Source organism: Lonchura striata, chromosome 3, assembly GCF_046129695.1.
Source record: "Lonchura striata isolate bLonStr1 chromosome 3, bLonStr1.mat, whole genome shotgun sequence".
In the NCBI taxonomy this organism is placed as follows: domain Eukaryota; kingdom Metazoa; phylum Chordata; class Aves; order Passeriformes; family Estrildidae; genus Lonchura; species Lonchura striata.
In genome coordinates, this window is record NC_134605.1 from 8,700,757 (window position 1) to 8,712,395 (window position 11,639).

General features: G+C 37.2%; 1 protein-coding gene across 1 annotated transcript; it reads left to right on the forward strand.

Moving 5' to 3' along the window:
- Positions 1–43: 43 nt before the first annotated feature.
- On the forward strand, positions 44–11,287 carry BPNT1 (3'(2'), 5'-bisphosphate nucleotidase 1). The gene is made up of 9 exons (XM_021546837.2): positions 44–207; positions 3,322–3,446; positions 5,466–5,570; positions 5,831–5,938; positions 6,487–6,535; positions 7,254–7,345; positions 8,308–8,505; positions 9,370–9,475; positions 10,661–11,287. Exons 2-9 carry the CDS (start codon positions 3,330–3,332, stop codon positions 10,807–10,809), a joined length of 924 nt encoding a protein of 307 aa, XP_021402512.2. The 5' UTR covers positions 44–207; positions 3,322–3,329; the 3' UTR covers positions 10,810–11,287.
- Positions 11,288–11,639: the final 352 nt, after the last annotated feature.

An 11,639-nucleotide genomic window follows, 5' to 3' on the forward strand; every position in this document is an offset into this window, starting at 1 on the left:
GGCACGGGACACGCCGCACGGGGCCGGAAGGATTCGGGCCGGGCCGGGGCGGGGCGGGGGAGGCGGCGAGGCCCCGCTAAAGGAGCCTCGGTGCGCTGCGGGGAGGAGCGGCGGCGCTGGGGCGTGCGGCCCTCCTCGGCAAGGGGACGGCTCGGAGCGCCCCGCACGCTGCCGGCGGAGATCCAGGGAAAAGCGAGAGCAGGCACGGTGAGTTGGCTGCTCCTGCCATCCCCGACCCGCCGCGGCGCCTCCGGCCGCGCTGCGCTGGGCGCATCCGCGGACGCCGCTCCCGGTTCTGCTGCGCTGCCCTGCAGGCGATTTGCCACCGGGAATACCGCGGCAGGAGAATCGGGAACAGGTTTCCCTTTTTTAACTCTTTGGTGAAGTGAGGCAGCGCAGGCTTTTCCCACTTGGAAGTCTGTAGGTGAACCGCAGCGGGATTTCTACCCTGAGTCCTAGCCTGCTTCTGCTGGGTGAATGTTGCTCCCTTATATAATGGAAAGTTTATCTTTTACTAAGTGTGGGCTGAAGTTTGTTGTAAAGAAATAGGGAGCTCTGGGCGCTTAGGCATTGAAGAGTTCCAGGAAACAATTGGATTTAAGGACATGCTCTGTGTGATGTCCACTTTCACCTTTCATCGGGTGAAATCAAAAATTTGGAAAATGGAAGTTTGTGTAAAAGAGACTGAATGAGAACCATCAACAAATCAGTCATGTGTGCTTTGCTAAATTAATTCTTATCAGCCTGTAGTACTTACATACATCAGAATTAAAAAGCAGAACAAGAACCAGAGAACTCAATCATTTTAATAGGTAACAAAATAGACTGATTTGTTGAGACCATTCAACAGTTGGGTTGCTGGGCTAGAAGAAAGAAGAGAAGATCTTTAGAGGACAAGGTGTGTTTTGAAAATTATACCTAAATTTAACTTGAGGGATAATTTGTAAACTGCACAGTTTTCTAGGAGTCAAGCTATTTTTTACCAAAGCAAGCAATATATTCTTAAGTGCCTTGTGGAAGCATACATTAGACATTGCCCTCATCAGAAAGAATGTGCCATAAACCTATAAATAAGTTAACTTGAGATCAAAAAGTTACAGAGGTGAAGAACTGCTACTGCAACTACTGTATTCACTTATCTAATCTAAAAGGTCCAATACACCAGAAGATGTGTCACACAGGACATGCAGTCCTGTAAAAAATCTAAGTCACCTTTGCACTAATAAAATACTTTGCATTTCATTAGGTGATTACTCCATAGTGATGAGGAAGAGGTGTTGAACCTCTAATTTCCGCTAATTTTAATAAACCTTATTTTTTCATAAAAATATTTTAAATTTAAGGTTTGCCAGGAGATTCTGGTTTCACAACAGAAAGCATATTTGTAAGCACTAAGTATGGACAAGAAAAATGTACCTTAAAAATGTACCTTGGGTCAAGCTTCAAGAATGCAAGATAGTATTTCTGTATTGTTTTCTGAGTCTTTTGAAATTTTATGCAAACATAAAATAAGTCAAGACTATAAAACAAGTTTTTAATCTCCTTTTTGAAGTAGGATCAAATGTACAGTAAAATGTCAAATGACTTTTTTTTTGAGAAGCTGAGCAAAGAATGTTAATTATGTTAATCTGATAATTAATTTCAATTCTTTAATCCAAACTTCCCATCTAATATGCTACTTTTTAACCCTTTCTCAGAAATTCTCATATTCCATATATTTTCATTATGGAATAAACTATTTTCCTTCCTGCTAACTTGTTTCATGTGATGGTATAGACTTAAAACAGTATATGGCTTTCCATGTGTTATGATACATATTTGCTCTGCAACCTTCAATTGTTTGAGAGCTGCTTTTTGCCACAGGTAGCATTTCCAAAATTTCCTTTGTAACCATTGCTACCTGTCCTAGGTTACTTTGGATATGGACCTTGGCTGTTCCTCAGAACTCCAATGCACTTTGCTCCCACCCATTAGCTGGAAATAATAATTAACATTAGCAACTGTGCTTTTTGAATGTGCTTGCACAGTCACTCTATTCTTTCAGCCTCAGAGGGCTTCTGACTTTACTGATACAAGTATGGTGTTACTAAAGTGCTCAAAGAGTTCTTAAATCAGCTAAATTTGGGATTCTGATACCTCTGACATTGCTGTTTTGTGAACAGCCATGAACTTCATTTGTCAAGGAAGAAAGGACAGGTGTTCTATAATGACCTATTGCCACTTAAGCAGTACTTGCTGCAATTGCAATATTTATTATATGATTGTTATTTTACACTTCCCCCATAATATATCTTCTTTTGTGTGGTGATCAGTGAGTTCCTCTGTATTTTGTTCTGGCTCTGCTCAAGTGTCTCCTTGGAAGTGTGTCATACATGTCAGGCCAAGCCAAAAAGTGTGTCATCTACACAGAAAACAGATAAGAAACAACTGATAGGAAAACATAAAAAGCAATTAGCTTTGCTTTTTAAAAAATGCAGTGTGGTTATCAATGCTTCTTTTTCCTGAGCTAAAGAAAAGCTGGGAGGGATGCCAGCCTTTCCAAGGGTGATGGTTATTCTACTTGGTAACTGAAAGCCCAGTGAATTGCACTGGTTTGTGCTGGAGGACAGATGAGGAAGAAAATGCAGTATTAAGAATGACAGGACATGGAGTGGTGAGGGAAGGCAGGAAGATAGAAATTGATTTCCTTAAAGAAATCAGGAGAAGTTAAACAAATACAGAAAGGATGGTTAAATTCAGATAGTTAAATTCAGCTTTTGCATACAAGTTTGCAGTATCTGCATATCATTAACCTACTTGGTGTGCACAATTGGCCATCTACAAACCCCTGTTTTATAGTTAAGCAAAGGGAATAGTAAGTGAAGTTGCTGATGTCATCCTTCCTGGTAGTCTTGTGCTTGTGTTCTGGGCATGAACCAATTGTAGGTTCAGTACTGAAAAAATGAAATTATGTTCAAAGTGTGCAAAAAATGAATGCTGTGTGTCGATTCTTCTTTTTCTTAATATTTATGATAAGAGTTTCTGCTGCTGCTGTTGTTCTTTTTTAATGTCATTCTATCTTAGTGAGAACCAGGATCATTGTCAGACAGAATTTAGGTATTTGTAAGATCTTGTCTACAAAGCTTTACATGTTTGTGTTTGTTAATTGTATGTTTTTAAAAAAGCCAAAGCTTGCTTCATTACCACTCCCTGGCAGCAACCCACTTTCCCCTTCCTACTCAGTTTAAACTGCATCTGTTCAGAATAAAAGGTAAAATGCTCTTATCTTTTTTCTTCCTTTAAAGAGAGAAATGTTTAAGTTTGGCTTTTGTTTCTTTTCAGATTTCAGCATGGCTTCTCCAGCTCTCCTCATGCGTGTAGTGGCCTCAGCATATTCTGTTGCAGAAAAAGCTGCAACAATAGTTAGAAATGTGATGTCTGCAGGAGATCTGGGCATAGTGGAGAAGGTATTACCTTTTACTTTGTTCCAGTTTAATTTCACTTGTTAATCTTGAGTTAGGTTAATACAGCCCTCACCATCTCCACCACCACCTACAACAAATATTCCTTTCTAAAGGATTAAAACAGCCCTAAAGAAATGTCTTTTGACCAGTACTTCTGAACAACATTTGTACATTTAAACAAAACACCATAATTTTATCCTGATTTCCTTCACAAAACACAAGGTTTGCATAGCACCTCAAAATTCATAACAAGGTATATTTCCTGTTAATTTCTATACCTATATTCTAACATCCTTAGTACAGCTTAAAATACTGTGCCCTTGATGAATTTTGGATTAGAATAAATCAGTGTTTGATTTCCTAAAACAAAAAAATCTTAGCTTTTATTGCAAATCAAAGTTTTCAAAATAAATTCAGAGATTCAAATTTAATTCTAAAAAGAAAACAGATATTAAAGTTCTTAATTTGCTGTAATCTAGTAAATTCCACTGATGAGCCAGGATCTTTGTTTTGATTACAGTACTGGAATAGGTGAAATTAACTTTGGAAATTAATTCTAGCTTTACAGATATGTTACAATATTAAGGGCTTCATTAAATATATCTATATTATTTTTGGTCTTTACATTGAAGGTACTGCAGGAATTTACATTATTCAAAAATTATCAAAAGTAACAGGTGATATTGGTTCTAAGTAAGATTGGTTTTACATAATTTTAATTTTTTTTACAAACACACAAAATTAGATTGAAAGCAATGAACAACAGAAGAGGTTCCTGTTTGAGGGACTAGAGATCTTGAAATTCCTGCAAGCTTCTTGCCAAAGGTGGCTGCTGAAGGAAGAGGAAGAAGGCAAGAGAACCTCTGCATGTGCCTCTGTTTTGCAGTCTGATGGGAAGAAATGCAGAATAGAAAGGAACAGAAGTGCTGCTTCTCATCATTCATCCTCTTTCTGTAGGCAGCAAACACTAAGACCAATTCCAAGTGACCTTACTGAAAGCTTTAGAACATCTGGGAAGGGAATGTTCCACCTTTTCCCTCAACATAGTGATCCTCTGTTCATTTATCTAGTTTAGGAACACTTGAGTTTTTAGCCATCTCCTCTCTTGATATCCTGAGTTTTCTTTCTCTCGGTCGACTCTAAGCTCTCTATTTATATTGCTTTTCTTTGTAGTACTTTTTTTCCTCCCCTACTTGGTAGGTAGACAATTTTGTCCACCCTTTCTTACACTGAAGAACTACTTGTACTCTTTTATTGGGTTCATGTCCTGGAACAGAGGACATTCTCTGCAATAAATTTATCTTATTGAGTCTAAATTCAGGACCAATTTCAACCAAATTCTTTAGGGGATGAGAGGGAAATTTCAGAGAAAAATATCAAGTTTCATAAAATTAGCACTTGGCTAAGGGACAGACTAGTTTTGAGCATGCAAAAATTAACCCATTACATGATTCTTAATGGAATATCCCATTCCTATGGCTAATTTCTGTAGCTGGATAAAACATTTTTCATGTTGCCAGCAAATACGATACAAGCAGATAAAATTTTTGTTTGATTGAACTAAGATGTAAATCTTAGATAAACTGTCTTTCTAAATTCCAATGTTAACAGACTGATTTCTCACTGGAATTCTGTCTCTGAACCTAAAGGGTTTAAAAAGTGCTAATAAGTTACCCACTTTCACATGTAGCAGGTTATTAGCATTTAAGACATTAGTGTAACACATGTAGTAGCATATGTTTGGCTATACAACATTGGGAAGCCTTGCAGTAATTTTTTTATGTCACCTTGGGGCACCAAATCCACTGCTCTACTGTCAGACCAGCGTGTCTTAGCCCTGGGGTGCACAGGAAAACTCTGCTTCTTGCAGTTTTTAGCCTGCCTCTCACAAGGTCACTTACTGGGTTGAAGATTTACCAAATTAGACTTCCTTTAGATTACAAGTAGATATTCAGAGTGCTGTATGGGCCACTGTGCTGGTGTATTTTTTTAGTACCCAAATTCCTATCCACTCTTGCACAGGCTGGACCCAATGACTTGCAGACCAAAGCTGACCGACTGGTACAAATGAGCATTTGTGCTTCCCTGGCACGGAAGTTTCCCAAGGTGACAATCATAGGAGAAGAAGTAAGTACCTACTTAATTTCATACTGACAGTTTATCTTGCTGTAGCTTGCACTAGAATTTGTTTTGGTTGGGTTTAGGAAAATATCAGTTTTAATTAAAAAAAAAAAACAACGCAAAAAGCAACAAACAAAGGTATTTCTATCCCATTTCACTTTTCCATTTTATTAGCTTTATCAAGCTGCTGTGAAATACACAGCTCTAAGGCAAAATGAGGTGAGTCCAAAACATTTTTCTAATAATTCTGAGAATCCTTTGGTTAGGACCTGCCCACTGATGATGTAACTGAAGATTTAATTGAAGATGGTCACTGTGAAGAAATACTGAAGAAACCTTGTCCTGCTCAGTACACAGGAATTAAAGAGGAAGAGGTAATGTGGTAATGCTATATCTGTGTCTTAATATTTTACATTATCTATACTACTTTTGATTTTAGCTTAGAGTGTACAGTGAAGAGAGATTTTTTTTCAGTGTTGCCAGTATTTCTTTTTAGTTTGAAAACCAAAATGTAGTCATGAGAATCACACCTCCAGAGCTACAAATGCTGCGTGTTCCTGTGTGCAGTAATGGGAAATGGAAATTGGCTTCTTACAATTGTGATTCAAATTAGTTTGGCAGGAATCTAGTTTGGACATATGCAAGTAATCTCATTTTCCATTTCAGCTTAATCCTTCATACTTCTATCAGGACATTTACTGAGACATTCCAGTCAATATTTAAGCTTTTTTTTTTTTTTTTTGGTGTAAATTACTATTATAGGCTTCAGCCATATAATACTGTTAAAACTTTGGTTCTCTTTTTTTTTTTTTTTTTGCTTACTACCGTAAGGAAATAAAAACAATAAAGTAAAATATATGCTTTGTGTGGTAATTTACATTATTTGTGTTTGTTAATTTTCCTTATTTTTTTATTCTTAAAGCTTGTAATATGGGTTGATCCCTTGGATGGAACCAAGGAGTACACTGAAGGTTGGATTTTCTTTTAATTCTCTTGATATCTTTGAATTGAAGGACTAAATCTACCCTTCAAATAGGAATATGCTCAATTATATTTACATCTTCCTCTCAAACAACCCAAATACCACAGCTGTACTTGTAGTCCTTTCAAACTGAAATGAATATCCTCCCACAAATCACAATTCTTCAGTCATGGGAAGAAACTGTTCTCAGCAAAGCCCAATTTCTATCCACAGAAATAGACATTAAAATGAAAGAAAAGAAAAAAATGAAAAGCCTCTAAGAAACAATGTGCTGAAACCTCACTTTTCCCTCCTAATGCATCTTTAAATTGATTAATGTAAAATCTTTTAGGCAGATTTTTTTTCCCTTTGTGGGGAGAGAGATGTACAACTTTCAATAAATTGCTAGTTTTTAACAGCATTAAAGTCCCACCACAATTACAGAAGAATGTCATCATATACTGCTGTGTAGTTGTATCTTTAAACTTCCTTCTCATTATGTGTTAATAATAACATAGCTGTATTAAAAGAACTCTATCTGGGGCATTTTTAGCAGAGCTTAAGGCTAAATGACTAAAAAAATTAAATCAACATCTGAGACTCTTGAATACTATTTGCATATTTAAGATAGCACCCTGCATATTGATTTGTGGACTTTTACTGAATGTTTATGTTTTTATTAAGATCTCTTTTTCAAGCATAACTACATTCCTGCTTTTTCTGTCCAGGTCTCCTTGACCATGTAACGGTTCTTATTGGAATTGCCTATGGAGGCAAAGCAATAGCAGGAGTTATTAACCAGCCATATTACAACTATGAGGTATTAAATCATTGATTTATTTAGAAGCAATGTGTGATTTCTAAGTGTTACTCCTAAGCTATTTCAGTTTGCACACTTTAAACTGAAAAGTGGCGTGTAGTGGAGTTAATGTTGTAATGTAAGTTATTGGGGTTTTTTAATTAAATATATATAATTTTAAATGTTGGTTTCCAGGAACTGAATATCAGGAACTTATTAGCAACCATACTGAATCATGAGGCTGGTGTAATGCACTAATACAGGATATATTACATATATACTCTGCAAATTACTACAGTCCTTATAAAGTACCTACTGTAAAACAAGTACAGGTCAGTGGTGTTGCAGTTTTTAGTCTTTAGTAAATCCTTGCAATGGGTGCATTTGCAATGTGTGGTAATTGCCATAGATCTGCAGCCCTAAATAAATCAAGCATAAATTGTCACTGACAGCTGGGTTAGAGTGTATCATGCCAGGCTTCAGGTAAAAGTCAGGATGGCAAACCTACAGGCATTTACACATTTGGAGATTATTTCAGTATTATTGGGGGAGCTCATGATACAGCCTGATTAATTAAACTTATTTGCGTTAAAAGAAAAAGCCCTTGAGCTGATGTAATGCTATCATGTTCTGTGTGATATGTATCACAAAATATTTCAAATTACAGGATACTTTCAATTACAGATTGTGCCCCAAGTACAGAAATATACTAATATTAATCTGTCAGTCACTGGAGGCAAGATGTAATGCACCACCACAATGTCACAGATAAGAAAAGGGTCAATAATGTCATTGCTTTATAGGGAAAGAGATTTTTCACTTTGGGCTCTTGAGTAGTTCTTTTTAAGTGCCACTGTTTAAATGTACAGCCCAGCATTAATATTATACTCCCTGATATACCAAGATGCATCTAGGTACCCTTTCCCTTTGTGCTTTAACTGCTGATCAGTGTGATTAACCATCACTCTGGACCTTTCTTGTAGGCAGGAGCTAATGCTGTGCTGGGCAGGACAATCTGGGGAGTGCTGGGCATGGGTGCCTTTGGCTTCCAGCTGACAGAAGCCCCTGCTGGCAAACACATCGTGGTTACCACCCGCTCCCACAGCAGTGCCCTGGTGAACGAGTGCATCACTGCCTTGAACCCAGACCAGGTCATCAGAGTTGGAGGAGCAGGAAACAAGGTATGAAAGCCCCAGATCTTCTGGTTTTACTGGGAGGTGGCACCTTTGGCAAAAAAATAAAAAGCCTTTTTAAAGAAATCATTTGCTTACTTGCATGAACATACAGGAGAGATTTCCTCCGCCTTACCCATGACAACTTTTCTTCCTAGCATTCAGTCTGCTGTGAGGCTGAGAGAATTTGGCACAGGTGTATTTGTACCAGTAGCCATGCTGGTCATGGCTGAGGTCTGTCTTCCCCAGTAGTCTGTTTTTCAGGGGTGAAAATAAAAAGTTATAAGACCAGAATGACTAAATGGGAATTCAGTTTTATCTCAATTATTGGACATGTCCTCCTCTTTGTGTTAATACAGCTTTTATTCCAACTATATAGCAGCACGTTTGAAAGGATAAAAATATAAGCACACAGTGATATTTCCTTTCTGGAATTTCTCTGTGTACAGGGAACACTCATTTGGTACAGGTTTTAACGCTGTTTTGTCATAGCTGTCAAAAACACACCCTCTCATCTCTTTTCTCCAGCACGTGCAAGGTCCAGAGTGGCACGAACACAACATGTATATATTTTCCACTTTATTTTTTTAGTATTTGCACAAGAAGTGAATTCTTGTTTCTGAAACTGAGAGCAGATTTTCATCCTGTAGACTGTATTTATAACAATCAAAAAGAATGACCTGGGAATGGTGATACAGTATAACTTCTAAATCTTAATACATTTCTTGTAATAGTAATAAGGAAATGGCTGGTGTTCCTTTCCTGGCTATCAGTACTTAAATAAACAGATTTAATCCCCACTTCCTGGTGTTATTTCTACCCATTTCTAAATGCCTAAATTCTTGGCAATGATTGCAACTCTACTCTTAACAGATCATTCAACTCATAGAAGGCAAAGCATCTGCTTATGTATTTGCCAGTCCTGGGTGCAAGAAGTGGGATACATGTGCACCTGAAGCTATCCTACATGCTGTGGGAGGTAAGTTAATAGCATTCAAAGTTTCAGGATAAGTGAAACTGCATTAATTTGAAGTTAGTTATGCTTTCCATTGAAAGAAAAATTACAGTACATGTGTCAATAACTGTCACATAATTTAAAAAGCCAGATCCCCAAATTTGGAGTATATTCATTTTAATATTTTCAAAACAAATGCCCCTTTTTTTTCTGTTGGCTACTATCTACAGTAAAATCTATTGTCCTACTAACTGAGTATAGTACTTTATTATTAGTAACATGTTATGTAATATGTGGACATTGAATTCTTTAAACAAACAAAAATAGGTCAAATCATGCTGTTGTTCTCTGGATGTACAAACTCCAAAATTTTGTCATTAATGTAATTCAGTAGAATTAGTGGTCTCCAGCCAACATGAGACACTTCACTTATCTAGGGGCTAAAGGGGTTGAAAAGTTATGAAAAGACTCACTACTAAGGATTTGAAGTACTGTTTTTTTTTAATTCTTCTTTTTAATTCTTCTTTTCACATTACTGAACCTTTTACCATCATATGCTAAAAGTATGGAGCTTGATTCCTAAATTCTGTCAATCAAGGATAACAGACTTCATAATGACACTGTTAAACTCCTGCAGCCTGTAGTGTTCAGGCTGCTGTGGGATAATTTTAAATAGGGTTAGCTCTAGCACAAAGCAACCCAACCAATCTGGGGCAGCACAATGCTGTATTTAGCCTCATTGGTAGGTAGGAAGCTCCTGGTTAAATTAGCTTGAATAAAGATCTGTGTTGCTCTTGCTAAGTGATTTTTAAACTCTCATTTAAAACCAGCTGGGGTGTTTTGACATTTTTAGTTTGTGGTATAGAGTCACTCTTGTTTTTTACTTGAACTGAGGATTTTTCTTTGCTGCTTGTCAATGGCAAATGTAAAAGCTATTCAGGAAGCATTTAAGTAATTCATGAGAAATGTTTTTCTTTTTCTGAGACACAAAGAATTTAAGTATTGTTGAAAAAAAAATAAACTCACTAGTTACTTGATTTTAGTCAATATCAAACCTGTTGTACTTAAACTGGAACCAAAGATACTTCACATCTGAAGACAGGCATGTGTACCAAAGACTGCTTTTAGTTATTTTACTTGAACTAATGGACTCCAACTCCTTTTTGCTATAATATTTTTTCTTTTCCTTTTTTTTTTTTTTTTTTGCAGGCAAGATAACTGATATCCGTGGAAATTCATTTCAGTATAACAAGGAGGTGAAGCACATGAATTCAGCTGGGGTCCTTGCCACTTTGAGAAATTATGACTACTATGCCAGTCGTATTCCAAACACTGTGAAAGAATCTCTAGTGCCTTAAAGCAGGGAAGAGTCTTCATTTGGCCTGGAAGGCTGAGAAAATGAGCTTGGAAAAAAGGAAGAAGATGACTGAGCTTGAAATTCTGTTTCATAGAATCTGAACTGAAGTCTTTCAGTAAGGTGTTCAATAATTTCAAAATTATACAGAATCTCTAAGTATCTGTTGGATCAGATTGTTTGGCTGTGTTGAAGAGACAACAACATCAAAACAGTCATGTTTCTTCAGTAGTTGTTTTCTATATTCTTTGGGATTTTTTCTTCCTCATGACTGAGTGTAATATACTGCTAATCATAACACTGCAGACCAAAAATCATCTTCATATTCTGTGCACAAAATCATGTTAAATCATGTACCTGATCTTGCTCAATGGTTTTTGTTGTCAATAAGGGTTATTGTTTTAAATACAAATGGACTAAGCATTTGGCTAGATGGATGAGCCAATTTGTTATAAAGTTGCCAGTGTTGATTCTTAGAAGGGCATCTGAGTTTTTTATTTGGTCTGCACTGAGTTTTGGGATGGCCAAGACTGCTATTTGTTGGGTTGTCTGAGTTTTGAAGGAGGCAGGACACAATGCAGCTGGGCCTGGAAATCTCAAATAAGGGTTCATGGATCACTGGATTCATTAAGGATCAGTGAAGTGTGCATACAGCAGGGTCCAGGACAGCTCAGTTGGGAACCAAGGAAGCATGACAGGGGTAAGGAGTTCCTAGCACCTCTATGATGTTTTGAAATGCCTTTTTCAGGGTTTATGTCACTGCAGTCTTGGAGCACTTTGGGTATCCAAAGTCAAGGTCACTTTGGCATATTTGGGAATAACAGAAATGCCAGA